Source organism: Pyrus communis, chromosome 1, assembly GCF_041283825.1.
Source record: "Pyrus communis isolate YQ-2024b chromosome 1, ASM4128382v1, whole genome shotgun sequence".
NCBI classification, from domain to species: Eukaryota; Viridiplantae; Streptophyta; class Magnoliopsida; order Rosales; family Rosaceae; genus Pyrus; species Pyrus communis.
In genome coordinates, this window is record NC_142565.1 from 3,315,646 (window position 1) to 3,339,165 (window position 23,520).

At 37.3% G+C, this 23,520-nt stretch overlaps 4 protein-coding genes across 4 annotated transcripts; 2 read left to right on the plus strand and 2 right to left on the minus strand.

Annotated features, from left to right (window-relative positions):
* Positions 1–6,237: 6,237 nt before the first annotated feature.
* LOC137721390 (putative aminotransferase ACS12) lies at positions 6,238–10,359 on the plus strand. The gene is made up of 4 exons (XM_068460484.2): positions 6,238–6,833; positions 6,925–7,059; positions 7,511–7,671; positions 7,794–10,359. The coding sequence occupies exons 1-4, from the start codon at positions 6,246–6,248 to the stop codon at positions 8,647–8,649; spliced, it is 1,740 nt and encodes a 579-aa protein (XP_068316585.2). The 5' UTR covers positions 6,238–6,245; the 3' UTR covers positions 8,650–10,359.
* LOC137721391 (hydroxyproline-rich glycoprotein family protein) lies at positions 8,921–10,073 on the minus strand. Its single transcript, XM_088692684.1, has 2 exons — positions 9,244–10,073; positions 8,921–9,031 (listed from the first exon to the last, which is right to left on the minus strand). The coding sequence occupies exons 1-2, from the start codon at positions 10,069–10,071 to the stop codon at positions 8,921–8,923; spliced, it is 939 nt and encodes a 312-aa protein (XP_088548810.1). The 5' UTR covers positions 10,072–10,073.
* An 847-nt stretch (positions 10,360–11,206) lies between the features above and the next one.
* On the plus strand, positions 11,207–11,662 carry LOC137721143 (zinc finger A20 and AN1 domain-containing stress-associated protein 5-like). The gene has a single exon (XM_068460254.1). It carries the CDS (start codon positions 11,207–11,209, stop codon positions 11,660–11,662), a length of 456 nt encoding a protein of 151 aa, XP_068316355.1.
* A 2,018-nt stretch (positions 11,663–13,680) lies between these two features.
* LOC137721354 (protein PSK SIMULATOR 1) lies at positions 13,681–15,673 on the minus strand. Its single transcript, XM_068460452.2, has one exon. The coding sequence runs from the start codon at positions 15,479–15,481 to the stop codon at positions 13,919–13,921; it is 1,563 nt and encodes a 520-aa protein (XP_068316553.1). The 5' UTR covers positions 15,482–15,673; the 3' UTR covers positions 13,681–13,918.
* Positions 15,674–23,520: the final 7,847 nt, after the last annotated feature.

Below are 23,520 nucleotides of genomic sequence, written 5' to 3' on the forward strand. Positions count from 1 at the left end.
TATGACGTAGATGTCCGTGTTTCGGACACTAAAAAATTTCTCTCTATTGTAGATGTGGTACAAATGTGATATGAAATGTGACAAAAGTAGTATTTGGATGAAAATTACATCTTTACCCCCAAAAAGAATGAAATTTCTTTCCTTTTGTTATTATTTAGTAGCTCAGCTAGCACCACCTCAATGGTCAATGCCTGCCTACCTCTTCTGTGATGAAAAATGGTAAGATTTAGTTTGCCAAATCATGTTCTTCAATCTTATTACTGTTGAGAATGAATCCTACATTGATAGAATGAGGAACCTTACATGTACTTATAAGTAGTTGGGCTACTCCCCATAATGCCAATTGATTTTATGGTGGAACCCCAACTTCTTTATGTTATCAGAGCAAGTTGTCCTATATGTGAAATTCAACGGCCACACGTGCTCTACGCCACCCTATTTGTGTTGTCTATGTTTTCGGATTGAAAATTTGTCACACGTGAAGGAGCATGTTGAGAATGAATCTCATTGATGAAAGGAGGAACCTTGTATAGTTGAACTACTCCCCATATTACCTATTATTTTTATGATGAAACTTTGACGTTCTTCAATTACTTTTCTCAATTAGTTTAATTGTTGATTTAGGGACAAAACTCACAAAAAAAGTTGAAGGGATTTTTCATTTTTACAACAAAGATTTGAGGTAAATAGTTGCCATTTATCTTTGTAAAAACTTGATTCATTCACCTAAAGTTCAATGACATTTTATTATGACATTTGAGCGTTTAAGGCGACGATACCTATTTATTTTTAATTTTTATAAACAAACAGTTTTATTACAACCACCAATAAAATTATAAGGAAAATGCTAGGAATGCCACTTGGCTGGCCGACACATAGAAAATAGAAGAGAAAAAGCCACTCCCAGTGAACCTGCAAGAGAAACTAGGATACCAGAGCTAACAACCAACTCTTAACGGCCCCTAAACCTCTAACCAACTCTTAGCATCTGCTTCCTTGAGGAATGATCGGATGCTCTCGAGTTCATTATTGATGAAACCGACTTCAGTACGTGCATTTCTCGAAAGGTTTGCTTCTGCGGTGATGAGTAGTTGAATTAACTTGTCGATCACAAAGCAGACAATGTGTTCTGCCATTTTGTATCCTTCCCTTTTCTGGTGAACAAAGCATCTATAATTGATGAATATTTGCTCAATTATATGAAATTATGAACATTTTAGAATTCTGTGTGCAGTATTTCTGGTTAGGTTGCAGACGGCAGAGGATCCTCTCTGGATCCACTTGGTGGGAATTATAGAGATCCTCACATACTAATCATTCATCGTACATCGTACGGTTAGTTTTTGTCAGATACTATTTATGTTTAATTTTAAATGAAAACGTCAAATAATTTCTGACCGCACAATGCACAATGAATGACTAAGATATGAAGATCTCTAACATCCTCACATTTTGAATCCGAATGGATTCCAAATCCGTTGCAGACAACTTTTTGAATTGCAAGGTGAATTAAACTGTGGAAGTGATGTAATAAGGCAGCGATTGGCTCATATTGAATTATGATGTGATAAGGCAGCGATTGGCTCATATTGAATTAGGTAATCCATAGGGGAAGTTCGTGCCATTAAAATTTGATCAAACGGTAACAAATAGGGATTCACTTTAAAAATTATAATAAATTTAGTCGTTTGATCAAATTTCAACAGCACTGATTCCCTAATTTGGTTGATTATGAGGAAGAGATCCAGAGAAGATCCATTTTCAATCCATCATATCATATTGTAGACTTGTTTTAATTCAATTTTCAATAATTCAAGAACTGCTGGTATATTATGGAAAGGGATCCGAAGAGGATCCCTTCCACCTAATCGTCCTCATCAAACAATCTGGATCCTTAAAATTTGATCCAACAGCTAATATATAGAGGCCCACTTTAAAAGGTATAATAACTTTAGTTGTTAGATCAAATTTCAAGAGTCACGATTGTTTGATGAGGAGAATTAGGTGGAAGGGATTCAGAGATGATCCATTTCCATATATTATGCCCTAGACTTAGAATGATATATGAGAAGAAAATTTTCAATGTAATTGAAATACAGGACAGAGCACCACATGTCATTATACAAGGCACACCTAAAAAGTGAGATCAAACCAACCATTGCACCAGCTGGGATTGACTAGTAATTGCATGGTTAATGGGTTGCCTTACCAAAGCCGACAAGGTTGGCTGTGGCTTTGCATCAATAGTAATACCTACCCAAACTCTCTTATTTATTTTTTATTTTTTTTTAACAAGAAGAGTATGATATTTTCATTCATTTATAGAAGAGTATTATAAATATATATATATATATATATATATATATATATATATATCATGAAGAATTTGGCTTCAAATGGGTCTTTATAAACTAGATCTAAAAATATTACAATAAGCATCACTAATTGCAAAGCAATGAGTAGACTTCAACCACTCATCTGAGCTCACTGGGAACCACATGATTACATAGATAAAATGTGAAACTTCACGTTACAAGGTGATCATGTGAGAACAAAATTTCAAACCATAAATTGTGATAGGGAGTACGATGCTTATAGGTCTATCGCATCACTTAATCAGCACCATGATTCCAGAGCAACAAATTAATGAAGTAGATCATGCAAATAAAAAATCTCCACCCTTCATACATAGATTCAGAAGAGGTAGTACAACCAAACAAAAATTAAAATCAAGCACTCTCCTATAAACAAACAACCACCACTTTATACTTGGTAGGCCTGCCGTCATTCGTCAAGCCTTTCAAATTTTCAATTCAAAATTATCATATTTTTTAATAGAAGAAGGCCTTCAACACATGTGATCACACCTCTAGTAAGAGAGAATTTTTAATGTGTTCAAAATACGTATGGCACCCCATATGTTATTGTACTAAGTGTTGGGAAGTTTTTTTTTTTTTTTTTTAAAGTGTTTCTCCATTTGTATAATGACATATGATGTAGGTGTCCGTGCTTCGGACCCTAAAAGAATGGGAACTTTAACGAAAAGCTTCTGATACTATTCACTTTAACGAAAAACCACATTTTTACACTAAAAAGTCAATTTTGGTACTATTCACTTTACCCTTTATTTTGTGCTTATCGTTAAAACTTAAAGTTTTTAAGCCATTTTCATTTGTTTTCCTTAAAAAAATTTCTCTTCATTGTAGATGTGGTACAAATGTGATACGAAATGTGATAAAAGTAGCATTTTGATGAAAATTACATCTTTACCCCCAAAAGGAATGAAATTTCTTTCCTTTTGTTATTATTCAGTAGCTCAGCTAGCACCACCTCAATGGTCAATGCCTGCCTCTTCTATGATGAAAAATGGTAAGATTTAGTTTACTAAATCATGTTCTTCAGTCTTATTATTGTTGAGAATGAATCGTATATTGATGGAAGGAGGGACCTTGCATGTACTTATAAGTAGTTGGGCTACTCCCCATAATGTCAATTGATTTTATGGTGGAACCCCAACTTCTCCATGGTATCAAAGCAAGTTGTCTCACGCGTGAAACCCAACGGCTACACGTGCTCTACGTCACCCCATTTGTGTTGTCTACGTGTTCAAATTGAAAATTCATCACACGTGAGGGGCGTGTTGAGAATGAATCTCATTGATGGAAGGAGGAACCTTACATAGTTAGACTACTCTCTATGTTGCCAATTGGTTTTATGATGGAACCTTGACTTTCTTCAATTGTTGTTCTCAATTAGTTTAATTGTTAATTTAGGGACAAAACTCACTAAAAAAAATTTGAATGGATTTTTCATTTTTACAACAAAGATTTGAGGTAAATAGTTGCCATTTATGGTTGTAAAAACTTGATTCATTCACATAAAGTTCAGTGAAATTTTATAATGACATTTGAGCATTCTAAGTTTAAGGCGACGATACCTATTTATTTTTAATTTTTATAAACAGACAGTTTTATTGCAACCACCAATAAAATTATAAGGAAAATGCTAGGAAGGTCACTCGACTGGACGACACAAAGAAAACCAAAGAGAAAGAGCCACTCCCAGTCAACCTGCAAGAGAAACTAGGATACCAGAGCTAACAACCAACTCTTAACGACTCCTAAACCTTTAACCAAAAACTGTACAAAAAGAGACCATCCCATTCCCATGCTTGGTTTCACAAGTCGGAATCTTCTACCAAAAAGAAAAGTTGGAATCACGTAGGGCGTGAGTTTCATATACAACCCCATCTTGGTCCGAACTTGTAACTAAAGCGGACATCTTGTATATGTTCAACAATCGAATGTTGCAATCCATTAGTTGGATCCATATGTCGTTCAAACTCCTTTGGCATGTCAAAGAAAGCAAGATATCTCAGCTTTCGGAGACGGTGGATGCCAGAGGGCACCTCCTTCAGTCGTGGGGAAGGTCCAATGTGAAAGTCTTGCAGAAGAGGCATAACCCCATTGTCTATGATCAATGAATTTAGTCCCACCATGTCCCTGAGTTCCAGATGCCTCAGCTTCTGAAATCCTCCTTCCTCAAAATGTAGCTGCACACCATCATATGCATTGATTTTCAAAACTAGCTTCAACAGATTAGGTAGACTTTGAAGGGCTTTTAATGGGGAATCTCTCAACCTTGACCAAAAAATCCTTACCCTGACGAGGTGTTGAAGATCTGAAATCCAACTTGGCAACTGCTCTAAACGCCCTATCAACAGAGAGCACGAATAAATTGTGGTGGAATATTTCTGCTTAGGTTGCAGATGACTTTCTAGATTGCAAGGAGACCGAATCTATGAAAGTGATGTGATGAGTCAGCATTTGTCTCAACCATTTAATCGAATTAGAGAGGTGATTAACAATGCGATCGGACATGAAGAAAAAGAATGTTTACATCTTTGCAATATAGGCAGCTGAGCTGGAAAATTGCTGTGTTGTAGCAATAGCAGTCGTTGAGGTCAACAAGTGAGACCACACCAACCATTGCACCAGGTGGGTTTGACAAATAAACAAACAACCCCTATTTTATATTTGGTAGGCCTGCCATCATTCATGAAGCCGTTTACATTTTATCATCTTTCACAGATATTTTTCAGTGTGCTCAAAACATCAAAAAGTATATAGTATTTGTATCATGACATATGGTACAACTACTGTTTTGAGCACGTTAAATTTTTTTTCAATCTCTCTAATAGAATTAGGATCCATATACATGTGCATCTCATTTTTATTAGATAACGGCCCCTTATGCAAAAAGATCTCTATTTTTTTCAAAAAATGGGGATTAAGTGTGGCGCTTACTCCATATCGAACTTTAACAATCCGAATCGTTTATTTTATAAGTCTCGATTCATAAATAATCCTTGCAAAAATTCAATTCAATCCGAAACCATTTGCATATTTAATTATCAAGATAAAATTTCATTGTTTTTTATAAAACAAAGTATTGTGAAGCAAGGTTTCGAGTTCGAGTCTTGTGAATGGAGAAGCCAGTATTGGGAGAGCTTGCCCCCGAATGGGGTCCGACCCGACTCGAGGGATTAGTCCTCGCCTACGTGTGGGGATACCCTGGATTCATCCAAAAAAATATTCGTTAATTTCTTTGAACTCAATTAAATGTCTTCAACATTTCCGATTTGGCTAATATTTTGTAAGGATGATTTATGAAGTGCAACTTGAAAAATAGAAGGTTTGGATCGTTGAAGTTCGATATGGTGTGTACTCTACAACTAATCCTCATTTTTATAAAGTAGGAAGAAAAAAAAAGGAATCACTTCCCTTAAAAGTTTCTACGGTTACAAATACAGTATGAAAAATATGATAAGAAAAGCATTTGATTCAAAAATACATCTTTACCCCCAAAAAGAATGAAATTTCGTTCTTTTTGTTATTACTAGCATATGGGCATATATAAAGTGTGAGGAAAAAATTTATTTTTGTTTTTTTAAATAGAAGGAGAGAGGAACAAAGTGATAGAAAATGGGGAAGTGAGAAGTTTTTTTTTTGTTTTTAAATTTTTATTTTTTTTAATTAGAGATATGTTAGGATTATATGTAGGTGAGGTTTTGAAAAAAAAAAGTAAAATTTGGTTGTGCGAAATTACATTTTTGTCTCATATTTCTTATTCATGTTTTGTTTTAATTAGATGATTAAACTGATAATTTTATAGAATTTTGGTTGATAATGAATATTTTATTAATTAGTAAAAATAGGAGGATTATGTTTGTACGCCAACAAAAGATGCAAAAATCGAAACTGGCAGGTGCCAATCATAAACAGACCAAAAGTTTCTGTAAGCAAAACTGCAAAACACACACTTCCCTCGCAGGGCTCTCGAATCTCACTCTACCCCTCCACGCCAACCAACTGCCAACCCAAAACCCTCCCACTACAGCTCGAGACCCGGACCCGCGAACCCACTCCGACCCAACGCGAAACAAGCCCACCGGAGTCACCGCGATGAGACTGATTGTGCCACTCCAAGGCGTCGTCCAAGGCAGAGGCGGCCTCATCCTCGGCTCTCTAATCCCTTGTGCTCTCTATTACTGCCTCCAGCTCTACCTAAAACGACGCCGACCCTCCAAACCCGATCCACCTTCCCCCTCCCAGTCCTCCTCCAACCTGGCGGAGCTCCCCAGAACGCTGTCGCGGTCCAGCTTGTCCACCCGCGGGTCCATGGGACGGGTCCGGATATCCTCCCGGGCGAGCTGGGTTGCGAAGCCCAACGACTCGCCGTACTATATCGGATTGGACAGGGCTTCGGAGGACCCGTACGATAGGGTGGATAATCCGGATGGGGTTATTCAACTCGGATTGTCCGAGAACAGGGTGAGATTTTGTTGGGTTTTGTGTAATTTATATTTTCGCAGGGGACTTTATGTAAAGTTCGACTTTTTAATTTTCTGGGGTGTGGTTGCAGCTGTGTTTGGATTTGATTGAGAAATGGGTTTCGGAGAATTTGATGGAATCGATTGTGGGAACGGAGGGTGGTCATTTCAGCATAAGTGGGATTGCAGCGTACCAGCCGTTTGATGGAATGACTGAGCTGAAAGTGGTATGATTGTTTCTAATCTCTGAAACATTGTTGGATAATTTAGTGAGATGGTACTTTAATACGGTATAATCGCTCTTCTGATATAGTTTCGGTTGCGTAATTTGTAGGATAGTGTTATTTACACGCCCATTTTTCCAATGGCCGAAAATTGAGAGGGAGAAGTAAAAATTGGTGTGTGGATAGCACTACCCAATTTGCAAAGTGCTATGCTACATTGCTTTGAATTTTCGTAGCCGATCGTTCTTTCATCATATTGATTCATGAGAGTGAAGCATGTGGCCTGCAAATATTTGTGGCTGTAGTCATTCTAGGTTCTGATTTTGAAGAATATTTTAGGAAATATGATTCAATTCTATGACTTTTGAAAAGAAGTGCAACTGTGTTGGATTGTTAGTGTTGTTAAATTTCATGTAAATGATAAAAAATAAAAATCCTCTTTCTGGATTTGCAGGCTATGGCGAGTTTTATGTCTCAGATCATGGGAAGATCAGTGTCATTTGACCCATCCCAAATAGTGTTAACATCTGGTGCAACACCCGCAGTCGAGATATTAAGCTTCTGTTTAGCAGACCATGGAAATGCATTTCTCGTTCCCACACCTTATTATCCTGGGTAATATTTGTCAGTCTCTTTGAAACTCAGTATTGCTAGAACCCATTTTCCTAGTCAATGCAGATATCATAATTGTTTGCACAAATCTTCTGCAGCAGTTAATTAGACAAACACACTTGCAGTTTTGACAGGGATATGAGATGGCGAACAGGAGTGGAGCTGATTCCTGTCCACTGTCGCAGCACTGACAACTTCACTTTGAATATAACTGTTCTAGATCAAGCATACGGTCAAGCTAGAAAACGAGGAGTGAAGGTGCAGGGAGTTCTCATTTCTAACCCTTCGAATCCTGTGGGTAATTTACTTTCAAGGGAAATGCTGTGCAGTCTTCTAGATTTTGCCCAAGAGAAGAACATCCATATCATCTCTGATGAAATATTTGCCGGGTCTATGTATGGAAGTGAGGAGTTTGTGAGCATGGCAGAAATTGTTGACTCAGAAGATTTTGAGAAGAGCAGGGTTCACATAATATATGGTCTTTCAAAAGACCTATCTATTCCAGGATTTAGGGTTGGGGTTTTATATTCATATAATGAGAGTGTGTTGGCTGCTGCTAAAAAGTTAACAAGATTTTCTCCCATTTCTTCTCTGACCCAGCGGCTTATTATTTCGATGCTTTCAGATACAAGATTCATTCAGGAATACCTACAGATCAACAAAAAGCGGGTAAAAGATTTGTACGATTTATTTGTGGCTAGTTTGCAACAATTAGGAATCAATTGTGCAAAGAGCAGTGCTGGTTTATACTGTTGGGCTGATATGAGTGGATTAATTCGCTCTTATGGTGAGAAGGGGGAACTTGAGTTATGGGATAAGCTGTTGAACATTGCCAAGATCAATGTGACTCCTGGTTCAGCCTGCCATTGCATAGAACCAGGATGGTTCAGATGTTGTTTTACTACTTTGACTCCAAAAGATGTTCCTGTAGTTATAGACCGGATCCGGAAAGTTACTGAAACAATTAAATCTTCTAGTTAGTTGAAGTTTTTTTCAAATTTGTTGCTATAAAGCTCTTTGGGTGCTTTTGGCGTTGTTCTCTAAGTCAAAGCTGATATAACTCTAGTAGAGGGGTATGTTGTGGATAATCACAGATTTGATATTGAAGTTACACACACATTCAAGCGTAGCTCGCTTGAGGTATTTGCATAGTACGAAATTTGGTACATATTGGACAGCTATATACTTTTCATCATCTGGAGGGTTGACTGGAAGCTGCGTAGCTCGCTTAAACTCTAAGCAGTGTTTTTCTTCACATCAGTTTTAGTGTCGGCAAGTTCTTCCTCTTGCTGTAGAGCCCTTCTATCACCTTGATTCCAGTTCCAAAGATACCGCATCCAAAACCTTTATTCTTCATGAGTTCCTGCCATTGATGCATTCAGGAAAGAGTAACAGTTTATGAAATCTTGGTGCTGTCAGAAGGAATGACCTACAGTTGATATATGTAATTCTCCTTCGTTTTCTGAATCTATATGAAACTAGTATTTGGTACAGCCATGTTTGTTCCGGAGTAGGTTAGAAACCAAATAAACTTAGAAAACAACAGTGAACGTAAGAGTAAGAACAGAAATTTACGATTGAGAAATTGTGTTTTCTCATTTGAACAGCTTTCCTCCTGCAACTACTCCGTCGACTCATCATTATCAGCTCTCCAAGTGTTCTCGGCCTCCTAAAAATAGCACTGCCATTACTTTCGCGATCAAAATATGTACTCTCTGCTTCTGTTGGAGCAAGAGAGGTTTTGTCTGATTGCCCCGTTTTTTCAAGAAATCCAGCATTGGCAGGAATCAGTGGAAAGAGGCATTCCAAAAACGAAGCCCCCATCAGGCTTGAAGCTCCAGTTGCATAGCTGCCAGTACTGCTGCCTGAATCTGATGCCGGTGAGGAAGGCGTCTTGGGCCAATCACGCTTATCTTCTGTTGGTGTGGTGACTCTGGTTTCATGTGCTGGAATAGCAGTAGAAAGTGCCACGGATGGAACAAGACAGTTTGCGAGTAGAGAAGGAGCTGAGCGAAATGAATCATCTGTTTCAAAATCAAATGCTTCAAACTCCAACTGAAGCATACTTTCTTCTCCATCGCCATTGTAATCTTCATGCTTACCATCATGATAATGTTGGTGAGAGGCAGCGCTTGTTGGAGGTGACGGGTAAGTGAGAAGCATCAGCGGCTGCAGAGGAGATACTGATTCCATTGTTGGTTCTGAGAAAGATGGTAGCGGTGTTCCTGGCTTTTCTTCCCATTCAAACGGGACACAGGCTATAAACTTGACCGGAGGGGGTGGAAATGAACAACTCGAAGAAAACTCCGGTTTCCAGTCTTTTTTGGCGATTCCCGGCCTTTCTTCCCATAGAAAAGGAACTGAAGGTGGCTCTCTTACCTGCTTCTTGTAAGAGTTTGCCATCAGACTCAGTTGCTTGTCTACCGATTAGGGTGTTGCAGTGCGTGTTTTATACTAAGGGGGTTTAAGGATTGACGCTGGTGGGTTAGAAATTTGCAACTAACATTTTTCAAGCTAACTGAACCATCTTCGAGTAGATTAGGCATACCTGCTCTGTGCTTGTATTATATTTTTCTACTTGATTTCAACTCGTTTAAACCTGGGAAAATGGGTACACATCATCGACCACTTGTGTTTACTGTATTCATTCAGAGCTTATTAGTAATTGATGGATTAGTTCACTTGATTTCATTTTGCTCTTTTCTGACCAAAAAGACAAGTGAAATGATCAGCCTCTTTATAAAGTAAGAGTAAAGCTGCGTACGATAGACATTTCTTTCTGACCGTCGCAAAGTGGAATGCCTTGTTGTCTTAGGGTCATTCTTTTTTATTTTTTCGATCTATAAGTTTGACTTGAAAAGATGCTCTTGCCCTTGAAAATGACGCACATAATGGTCCAAAGAATTTTCACCATAGTATCATTGACATACACTACATGGATGATGTGTGCAAAAGAAGCCCTTAAAATTTAAAACATCAAATGGTTATGATAAAATCCCCAAAATACCCACCAACTTGAGTGCATTTTGGCTCACCCTCTTACAGTGAGAGTGACTTTGACTTTTTCATTGTTTGTCGTTAGATTAGTTTAAATTTTGAATTTCGTGTTTTAAATCAATTAAACTTAACTAATCTGACGATAATTAATGAGAGTGAACAAAGTTGCACTCCGCCAACTTACAAGAAAAAGAAGGAAATAAAAAACATTTAGAAATCTTTACAGAGTAGGGAAATTAGAAACCAATCCTAAGAAGAAAAGGAAATTCATACCAGTCATAATCCTACGCTACTAAGTACGACCGCCCCCTTCGCAATATAAAACCACTCACATACTTGCCAAACCTCTTCACTAATAATCAAAACCTAATTAATTAAGAAGCTTAATCCCGAATCCCCAGTAAGAAGTAGAACTACGCCGCGAAGGCTTCTAGTTTAGTTGATCAAGAGCATTTACTTCTTCGTCCGAAGTCTCAAGTTCTCTTTTCCACTTCCCTAGTGTGATTGCCAAAGAAACAAAAAGATATTCAAGAACCCAAATATGGAGTCACGAAACGACATCAACATGGAGCCTCCACGCTGCGCAAAACGCTGCGGCTTCTTTGGCTCTGTGACAAACATGAACATGTGCTCAAAGTGCTACAGAGAGTGTCTAAAAGAAGAGCAGTTTGCTAAGCCTGCAGCCATAGTAGGTTTAGCTTCAGCGGACAAACCCCTCATTGTCTCAAACTCCACTGCTACCGCAGCTGTTATTTCTTCTTTGCCTTCACAATCATCACAAGGTTCTTCGGATTCGTCAGAGAAAAAGAGGTGCTTGAGCTGCAAGAAAAGGGTTGGACCCAAGGGGTTTGAGTGCCGCTGCGGCGGTGTGTTTTGTGGGAAGCATAGGTACCCTGAAGAACACTCATGCTGTGTGGATTACAAGAAGACTGGACAAGATCTTTTGACCAAGCAAAACCCTCTTTGCAATGGTGATAAGTTGGCTTGGAGGGTTTAGAATTTTAGGTGATCAACTTAATCTAGGAGGCATATCATTGTCTAGTTTAGTTGCTCAATTTCAAGTTTATAATTCTTTTCCCTTTGATTTTAGGTCATTAGTTATACATTGACACACATCATAATTGTTTGAGTTAATTGGCTTACAATCAAACCAGAAATTTAGTTATTACAATTTTTTTATGCATGATGCCTGATTTATATAAAGCAATGGACAAACCATCGATATAATATCGATATTGTCAATGGTGTATCAAAACATGTCATATCCCGGTCCGGGCGGAACCACTTCTCGGGCCCGACTTCACCGTAGCACGATATTGTTCGCTTTGAGCCCCCAACACACACCGAAATCAAGGCGTGTTGGGACGCCTTGATTTCGGTCGGAGTGTGTCAAAACATGTCAATACACAATAATGGAATCGATGACATGCATAGAAACAATCCGTCTCTTAGCCGGTAAAAGAACATCAAACACTCAGTACTCTCCAAACGCTCAGAACATATCAATCAAACACTTCTTTCCCTTGAGGTTATGTGTTTAATCCGCCCCTCCTACAGTATGATTCGTATCGGTACAAATGAAAAAAAAATCTCAAGATTCGATTTTTTAATTCAAAACAAACACACTCAATGCCCTATAGGCTATATGTTGTCTTTAAATGCCAAATGGTTCAATTTGAAGTGCTTTAACACATATCAAATATGTTGATCACATGAATGTCAATGAAGAATCTTACAGACACACACACACACACACACACACAAGTGGGGCAATGCATCGTTGCAATTATATGAATTTCACTATGTATTATAAGCAAAATGCCATTAGCTGGAGGATCAAACACTTTTTTATTCTATTTGTTTGAATTTGTGTGTTTGGTTTTTAGTCCTCTAGTGTTTGGGTCTGGCCGAGAGTTAGAGATTCAGCTCACATGTTCACATGAAGTCCTTCCTGGATTTATATGATTCAATTGGATAAATTCATTTTTTTATCGTCTTGCGGTTGCGAATGTAAGTTAGGTGAATTAATTTCGACCGTTTCATAAATTAGAGTAAGTTTTTTTTTTTTATTCAATTGATATTGGAGAAGAAAAATTCAAACTCGAAATTGCAAACTCTTATTAAGCTACAAATTCCATATCAAAAAATTATTTTTTATGAGCAGAAAATGTGCTTGAATAATGATTGATCATATTGAAAAAAAATTCCACTTTGACATAATTTTTTACTTGTATCTACTGTTCCTAATAGAATACTGAGGAAAATAAAAGAAAGTGGTCACAATAAAAAGGCTAGATTATTCTCTAACCGAAAATTAAAAGGCTATTTAAAATCAGAGTTTAAGTGGGAGTCCTTTTTAATAAAGTATTCAGTACCAACTACCGAGTATCTACCATTGGAATGAGAAATATTTTAAGTATGTTAGAAATATAGTTCGTTACACCAAATATCATGATACATTAATCGAATTTTTTTAAATTATAATCAATTGTATTACTTTATAAGAATAATAAATCAAAGAAACGCATTCCCTATGCTAGAGATACAGCTCATGCAAGAGATACAACTAGTTCCATCCCGTATTTTCGGCACCCTAAAAAATCTTTATGTTAGAATAAATTGAATTTGAAATAAATCAAAGAAACGCATAGTGTTGGCCAATAATGATGATGAAGTAGTGTTAGAAGATTCCCTGTGCTGATTAAAAGAAAATAAAAATACCACCTACTACCAATCTCATTATATGACCCCTTTTTGTTTGTATGGTACCCAAGCTATGGATCGTACCTAAAATGTTAATAAAAGCATTTATTCTTGCATCTAAAATTTTGTTTAAATAGAATTTATATGGTAGTCGAGTTTAATTGTTTAATTAATCGTTCGTAACCAAACGCATGTATTACAAGTCCACTGGAAAATATTCATCTTATTTTGAAATTATATTTTGTGATATTTATTGGTTCAGAGTATCAACAAATATTTTCACATGATCATGCATGAACTATACTCTCAAAATTCATAATCTCCTGGTTCTGATTTCGACAAATATCTCAAGAACAAATCATTTACATTTTATATCTATTTATTTCATCATATACAAACGAGAATTCGATACCAAAAGGAACCCTCGAGGATCTAAAACGCAGCTCAATCAAAACCAGCAACGGTAAAATTTCAGAAATCAAAATTGAAATCCAAAATATAAACTAAAATAAACACAAAAGTGTGATTCTTCTTCTCTCTCCTTCACTAACTAGCTAGAACTCTGCAAATTGAGCAAGCCATTAATGGAGTTATTGCATTCAAACAATGCCTTAGCCGTCATCTCCCTCTCAAACCTGCAAATATAATTCAACCCCACAAGCAGCTCAGTTATGGCAGCCTCGGTCTTGTCCTTGTTTGCAAAAAACAAAGTTTGCAAAAGCATCACATTTGTTTTCGGCACCATGTTTTGTTGCTCGAAGCTCCTCTCGCTTTGCCACTTTATCATATTGTGCGCCAACGGCGCCAACCACCCTAGGATCCTCCCCAAGGCCTCCCTCCACTCGCCAGCTAGCACCGGATCACTTGCGCAAAACCCGACACCTCTCAACCGGGCGCGTAGCGAAGACCTTACGCTGCTCGGCAGCATTGAGTATAGATCGTCCCTCGCGTCGACGCCAACCATTTGTGGGAATTTGATCATCTTCTCCATCACTATGATCAAGTTGGCGTAGTGTAGTGACAGCGCCGCTGCGCCTAACGTGCTTGATGGTGGCTTCAGGAGCTTCGAGTTGGACTCGAAAAACCCAGCGTCTTTCGAACTGTCTTTCATATCAACAGACGTCCTGCATAGAGAACTTTTATTGTCTTGATGTGTAGTACTTACAACAGACGTCTGGTATAGAGAATTTATGTTATCTTCCTTATCAAGCTTTGGGGATCTCAATGGGCCAGATACAAAATGGCACGCAGTTTGGTTGGACGGATGGACAGTCGCCGAAGCCGAGAGGCTCCGAGGCAACGTTGATGGCGGGCATTGTCCGATGCCGAAAACGAGCTTTGTCCTAGCAAGAACGGTGAAAATCGACCTCGCCATAGCCCAAGTGACCGTGTCGAAGCTTCGGCTCCACAATGATCTGCCCTTCAAATACTTCACCTCATTTCTCTGCCACACGATCTTCTGCTGAAGATCGCCAATCTTTTGCTGAAGATCGACGATCTTTTGCTCTTTAGTACTACTAGTCATCGGCGCGGAATGATTAGTCCCGTACTCGTTGTACTTCCACGCTTTGCCCAGCGCGCTTTCAAGAGCGGTGAGCTCGTCCATCTCTCTGTGGAGACTGGACGTGATCGTCACATACCTCTCCAACTTCTTGACGTTTTTGGTGTTCATCTCTTTAAATCCGAGCACCCAATTGTACGGATCGTGGCCGGAGTTGGCGAACTCGAGGAAAAGGCGGTCGAAGGAGCGGAGGTGGGAGTCCTCACATTGGGTGCTGAGTCGGGAGATTGAGTTGGCGAGGAGGCGGAGATTCTCAACGAGCTCAGCGCAGGCGAGAGCGAGGAGGAAAGCGTCGTCGTTTGAGACGATCTTTCGGACACCTTCGAGGGAGATGGACTCGTTGTGGAGGCGGATCATGTTCTTGTCTGACAGTGCCTGCCAGAGGTGGATGAGCTTCGACATGAGGCCGGCGATCTCGAAGGCCAAGACCCCGACGTTTGATTTTCTTATCGGTTTGAGTGGGTGGTGCAGGTGGTGGGTGGAGGTCCGTACGGCGTCAAAACGGTGGGAGATTGCTGTCTTCACCTTGAGAAGGAGAGTCTCAAGTGCCATGAATATATATTTTATGCGAAATTAAACAAAAATGTTTAGTCAGACCAAAAAAAAAATGTTTAAATTTGAGAAGAAGAAGAAGAAGAAGAAGATATAACTGAAGTGTGGGAGTTGCAGAGAGAGAGAGAGAGAGAGAGAGAGAGAGAGGAAGAAAGCTCTGGCTAAGCTTTTGTAAATGTAAATTAAGCTCGTGAGGTGTTCTGGGCGTTACATATAGTCTAATAAATAAATAATAAATTTAAATAAAATCAAAAGATGGCGAGTAATTTTTTGTGCGATGTTCACATGTATTATTACTTGATTTGACTATGTTTTATGATATGGGTTGATGATACAGTATGGTAATACCATGCAAAGTGATAAGTACACTAAAAAACCTTCTCACCAATTACTCTAGCTTTTCACGATAGTTTGTGTCAGTTTGATTCTCATATGTATGAATCAGGCTACTTGAGTGCGATTTTTATAACGCGTAAGTGATGTGACTTTAATATAGTGGCATACGATTTTACGGGACTCAAACTCATGACATGTATGTTACTCAAAAACTAAATTCACTCAGAAGTATCAAGTTTTTCCCCACTATATGTGGAGATATTTTTCAATGTAATCAATACACGGAGTGGTACATCACGTGTTATTATACAAATGATATGATATGTGTGCTAAAAGTTAATAACTTAAAAAGTAAAATTTTCCATTTATTAAAACACGTGTTATACCACTTATGTTCCCGTCAAAATTAAAAATGTCTCCTATATGTGTGAGTTTGATTCCTGTTCACAATAGGCAAACTCAAAATTTCAAAAAAAAATAAAAAAATTGTGGAAGACTTTAAGAAGAGACAACCATGTCGTCCATTTATATCATAACATGTGAATGACTCCTTGAGTTTTGAGGGGCTGAATTTGAGAAAAATTGCCAGCGTGTGGTTAATTTTGTAGTAATTGTAGAAAACTTTAAGAAGAGACAACTATGTCGTTCATTTATATTATAACATGTGAACAATTCCTTGAGTTTTGAGGGAGTGAATTTGAGCAAAACTGCCACGCCCACATGCACAAGACGTGTGGTTAATTTTGTAGTTAAGGCATTAGTCGGTAAGGAGGAACTGTTGTGGAGGCTGTTCAGTGCTGATAAAGCTTTTTCTTAGATGCTGTTTGTTCTACTAAAATGGAGGGGGAGGGCCATGCCATCATTGGTTTTTCCTTTTGATTGTTGTGAAGAAATAAACTACCTTTCTCGTCAATTGATTTATTTGTCGTGTATTATTTATTCAATCCAATAACTTTAGCTCGAGGAGGAAAGATACCAAATGGAAAAGCTCCAATTTAAGAAGAAAAGTATGGGAAGAGAAGAATACTACCAAATAAGATGTATTTAGTTTCTTTACGTTTGAGGAAGTTGAACCCTAACATGTTTCGTGATCTATCATTCACGTACCATTTGAGTTAACCTGAAGGACTTATTAAATGAAGTTGAGGTTTTATCATAAAATTAATTGGTAATATAGGGACTAGTCTAACCTCTTATAAGCATATGCAAGGTTCCTCATTTCTCCAATGTGGGATTAATACTCTCAACACACCCTCTCACTTGTAACGAATTTTCAAGCCTAACATGTGGACAATACAAATCGGATGATGTGGAGCACGTGATTGTTGGCCTTCACACGTGAGACAACCTTCTTTGAGACCATGAATGAAGTTGAAGTTTCACTATAAACTCAATTAGCAATATAAGGAGTAGCCCAATATCTTATAAGCACATGCAAGATCCCTTATTTTTCCAATATAGAATCGATACTCTCAACACTTATTAGATCCTATATGAAATAAGAAAGTTTATTTAGTATATATTGCTTAATAATTCTCACTTGATCATGATGTATTTTAAATTTCTGTAGGAACATGTATTCTATATATAAAAAAAAAAAAAAAAAAAAAAAAGCTAAAATGATTAAATTTGCACTAAGTGCAAGTTGATATGCCTGCAAGTTGATATGCCAACATAAAATAGGATTTTGACCCATGAGTTGGCCATAAACCACATTTTTAAAGGCGCCGTTAGATATGGTAGTGATATTTCTATAGTGCAAATACCACTCTCTGGTATATATGTTGTTTGAATTCATCGAAGGGTAGCGGCTGGTGCGGGGCCTTAGGGTTGACTTGGAAGAGCCACATGTGGTGTAGAGATGCTTAACTAGCTAGCATACATGCTATAATACATGTGATCTCACCTACGCCTCTATAAGATAATGCTTTCTTCTCTACCTTTCCTTGTCCGTGGATATCCAGGTGTTGAACCTTGTTCCTTGAGTGAGACAGACAGAATGTGCCCGGGGTTGATCATCGATGTCGGGGACGATGAAAGAATTTGAGTACAGATGTAGCTAACAACCATTTTCATATTCGATTCATTAGGGTCGTCACCTTCTACCCAACTAGTGGAAGTATCCACCATTTTCTTTATCTGTTAAGCCTCACTGCTACGGACTTCCTATTAGTAAGGATGCGTAAAAGCATTCAAAGATCACTCTTCGGCCTTTAGACTCGCTTCAGTGATGTCACCCTTTAAGTGATACGGGGATTGAGGTAAGGAGTAGTAAAGACCAATTATCAGGCATACAACTGCGAGGCGTATCTTGATTTTAAATGCTACAAATAGTTGGAAGCTTAGACAGTTAGATGTTAAAAACCATGGAGGATGAAATGAAGAAGTCTAAATGAGGCAGCCTCATGGTTTACGAGGATAATGAACATCCTAAATTTGTTTGTAAGCTTCAAAAGATCAATAATGTAGTTGGTTAAGTGTGTTCGATAGTGAAGCTTAATACAACCGGAACACAATTAAAGAAGCTCCCAACCACACAACCCTTAATCTCTTTTTCCTTTACCTTTGATATTTCTTAACGACAATTCATCAAAGATTTCAGGTAAAATATTAAATAATGAGGTCAAGACTGAACACCGAATGAGATTAGTGAAAACCTAAGCATAACCATTAGGGTCATTAGAATCCATTGATCCCTTAACTCCACTATTTTGTGTCTAAATAACATTATATATTATATAAAAAAAAGATATTGCAGTTTTTTTATGTAGAGAAAATGGGGATATATATGAGATTAAAAAAAAGGGCACTAGATTACTCATTCCACACCACATGGTGAGCGGGAAGTGTGGTCTTGTTGCCTTATTGGGTTGGTGGAACTAACTGGGTGTCTCTGATAAAACAATTCAAAGAATTGGGCACAGAGAGAGGGGGGGAGAGAGAGACGGAGAGAGATGATGTTCGAAGATTTGTTTCTTTTTTACTTTGCCGTAGCTTTTGCCTACCAATGGAACGGCAGAGACGATTTCCTTTGTTTACTTGTCGGAAAACGAATAGGCAAACCATCACCCCCTTCCTACATCTATCTATCTCCATGTCTTGATGGAAGTGCTTCTCTCTCTCTCTCAACACATACAACTTGTTTAATTAATTATTATAATTTTCATCTTGTCCAAGATCAAAAGGCCAATGCCAACTGCCAAGTTATGTTCTAATGCATCCTTTTTTTCACATAAGATACTGCATAGAAGGGATTTGACATGCATGTGTATATAATTTATAAAGAATCGGAGGGTTTTAAGATGATGTATATCAAGTGGATCGATATTTTAGTACTTCTCTCACTTCCGAGGAAACTCTTCATTCTTAGTATGGTTCATTTTTTTTTTCTTATCATCATCATTTAAAAATTATTTTTAAAAACCTCAATTCAATCGCTTGACTCCTGAGTGAAGATAAAGAAAAAATGCAATTTCAAGACAATAAGGCTCTCATCTTGCAAGGATTGAGAAGGGGGAGACGTCTTTTGCATGCAACCTTATCCTTGTTGCAAAGAGAATGTTCCATGTACGACTTGAATTCATGACCTTTCAATCACAAAGAAACAATCTCTTTACTATGATAAGGCTCGCCCTCCTGGTGAACATGGTATTATATATGTGTACAAATATTATATATTAGGGGTTTTTTTATATTATATATTATGGTTTAAGTATGCACCATTTTTTAACATCTTTTGTTGTCCTTTGTCTGTTGCATTTCTAATCTCCAGAGGCAACGGGATTTGCATTGATGAAGATCTGCTAGATTAGCAATGTACTACGTACCACTCGCTTGTTTCGATGGAAAAAAGGCTAGCTTTTCAACAATTGTTGGAAAAGGAAGCCAACCAAGCTCCCAGTATATTCTTGGTCTGCATCTGCACGACCATGACACTTGGCAGAAACTGAATGGCTAATTGGTGAAGAATCGAGATTCTTGCCAGATCCTCTTTGTGAGGATCCTGAGATCCGTGAATCGTGTTTGTTCATCGTACATCGTGAGATCAGAAATTATTTTAAATATTTTTATTTAAAATTAAACATTTAACAAAAATTAATTGTACGATATACGATGAACAAACACAATTTACGAATTCTCAAGATCCTCACCAAAAAGATTCGAAGAGGATCCCGTTGGATTGGTGAAAACTAGATCCGTTGCACAAGCAGATTAAACAGCTTACATCTCTAACTCATCGGGATTCTAGATTTGAGGTAGTGTTCTTATAGTTAAGTGCATCTAATATGATTAGCATTAGTCAAACAGTCAAATATTATCCAAGTTGTGAGCATTAATGCAAATCCAAGATTGTGATTTGATCAGATTTTTTTTTTTTTTTTTTTTGACACGCAGAGGTCTCCTTTTGTTGCGAATGCAATGTACCAGATGTTATTGAATCTGCAAAACTCAAAGAAGATTTCCAACTAAACTGAAAAAGATGGGTCTTTGTTTCTGTTTTAAAATGCTCCATTTGGGCAAATATTAAAACTAGTCAAATGAAGCAGGATCTCCAAGTTTGTTATAAATTAAGGTTTGGTTTATTTTTTTTATTACAAGCAATACCACTATTCTAATTTACACTAAAAGAAATAAGGTTCGAATTTGAAATACAGCTAAACATAAATTAAAAAAAGTTCTATCTAGCAGGACAATCCATCACTTACTTCAGTTTAAATGACTTCATATATGTAAATTTTAACTTGAAATGTATAACCTGAAACAGACAGCGTTGCATCTGCATGGAAGACAACATGATAGTCATGAATTCCATTACTTGAGCGATGACTAAATAATTTGGATTTTATAATTCAAATGGTGTTAAATATTATTGAACCTTCCAATATCACATTACTACCAAGGTGAAATAGATGTATATATTTGTAATTCACATAGCCAATTTGGATATGGTGCTAACAATTTCTAATTGTTGAATTGATCAAAATCAAATAGTGACAATGTATTAACAAGATCCCAGGTCATTTCAGCAAAGATTTGTAGTTTGATCATTTAAGTAAATTTCCTATCTTATTTGATTTATTTATGCATTTGATAATGCAAAGAGATAGTCTAATTAAAACAGGACCTGAGCGGTAAAATAATTACTTTTGACTAACTGAACTGCAAATCTTTTACATGAATCTGGATACATGACCCTTTTATGGGAGTACTAGGTTAAGGATTAAGATGATGAAACAACAAGATCATGAGGGTCCAATTAGCTTCATGATGGTAACCAAGTACACTATGAGCTAAGGTAAAACAAGTTAAAATAATTTAATTAGCAAAAGATCGAAAAAGAGAATACAAAAACTGATAATAATCAAGTGTGTTGCACCATGCGGACTATATATCTTAATCTGATTTCCATGGCCAAAGGGTGGCTGGATCGTGCATGCTGCTGGCTTTGCTTTCACGCTGCCACGCAAACCACCCCATTTAACATCATTCAACAAGGAAATCATCATTAACGTGGACTCGGGGGGATGGTCAGACCATGCTAAGTGGCTGCATTTTAAACCATATATATATATATATATATGTATGTTATGATGGGGCTGATGCCATCATCCATATAACTAAGTGGGTGATGATATACATATGTATAGTCTCTCCCACTTTCTCGATCAAGTCAAAGGGATCAATGAAGATTGGAAATAATGGAATTTATTTGATGAATGACGTAGTAGGCTTTTAATTATAGGCATATGGATGGATAATGTTAACTCCTTAGAGTCCAAGGACATATAACCACTACTAGGTGGCTCATTGATTAGGGACTTCCAGATATGTTTTGGGATCGATTTCTAACGTTAGTGAATTACACGATGGTGGTCAAGAAGAGACTGAAATGCTTCGTCTATCAATTTCCTCGACCCTCACAAGAGTGAACTGCCATAACACAGACACTAGCTATTCCTTTCCAAGGACATATTGCAAGCTTCTAATTTAAGCCAAACTTTATGAGTCAAAGAATCAAAATCTGATATGATTTCTAAACTAGAATGATTGGACTGACTATCTAACACGCTTGTTTACATATGTTTGTGTGTATCTGTTTGATATGAATATATTGGACTCAAATTATTAGTGCAAGTCTCTTTCTCTCATTTGTAAAACTGAGTACGGTAAATGAAAACCATTTAGTTAATTAGGTATTCTCGTATAGATTTAGGGTTTTCTCCTCTAGCATAAAGTTTGTGAGGTTGCACCAAAAGAAAAGGGAGAAAATCAAAATGACCACATATGATGTACCGACAAACTTGAGAATTGAGTCTTTGATTTCTTAAGCCCCAAAAGAAAAGGATTTTAGTTTTGGTATCGTTTACGTATCATGGAGTATCATTACCTCTCTATTTCTCTCTTAATTAACTTGATTGATCACTTGAGAAAAAAGATAAAAACACTTGCGTTGTCACGTTAGGAGGGAGATAGGGATTTTAGCATGGAAGTACATTCCCTAAACTAAGGGAAGGAAACGTGACATGCTAATGAAAACGACATTGTTTCATGCCTACCGCTAGTCTGCCATGGTGCTCGAATGTTCCCCATGGTTCCAGAAACGACGCTATCCAGTGCTGCTGCTGTTTTACTGTCATCAAATGCCCGGGAGGGGGGTGTCTTTTTTTTACTGAAAGATGTAAAAGAGACCATGCCAATTGCCAATTGCCATTGCCAAGTTTATTAAAAAGGTAAAGATAAAAAGGAAAAAAAAATAAAAAATTTAAAGGTAATTTTGGTTTTGTCAAGAAGCAGTGAATCATCAAGGTGGCCAAAGTTTTGATTTGGACTTGGAATTGGACCCATTTAGAAAACAGAAATTCAAACACTACCTCAACTTTGGTCATTGTCAAATCACTTGTGTGCCTCTCTCTCTCTCTCTGTCCTCTCTCTTAACATAAGCGTGCATGCATTGCTAAGATCCCACTTCTCGTTCTAGATTTTCTAGGAGTGTACTAATGCCTTTATGGAAAATTAAAAACCCTAAACCCAAAAAAAAAAAATGAACTTTAACAAAAAAATTTCTGGTATTGTTCACTTTAACGAAAAACTACATTTTTACACTAAAAAGTCAATCTTGATACTATTCACTTTACCCTTTATTTTGTTCTTATCATTAAAATTATAAGTTTTCGAACCATTTTCATTAGTTTTCCTAAAAAAAAAAAACACACAATATATTGCAAAGAAATATGAGAAATGCTAAAACTCTCTCAGAAATAGGATTTTTCATGGACTATCTGTCGCTTCACAATTTATCTTCAATTCTTGTGTCAACATTATGACACATTATGCAAAAAATATATGGTAGAGAGTCTCACTCTTAAGGGTGTCTGATTAGCATTTATCAAGAAATATATATATATATATATATATATATATAAATGGAAAGAGATAAAGAGATAAGTAGTGATGGATTGGGGCATGAGAGGGGAACACTCTCACACTCCATGGCCTCTCTCCCATTCACCACAATTGAATCGAAGGACATTGTGTTGCACTTTAACTTGACATTCTTTGAATCCATTGGTCCCGTAACACAGGTACACAACACCACCTTCCCACATGCATCCTCTTTTCTTTTACAAAACCCTAAACCCTAATTATAAGATGCTCTTTCTATTTCTCTTCTATGTTTTCAGTCAATCATTCCCTTTGCCCAA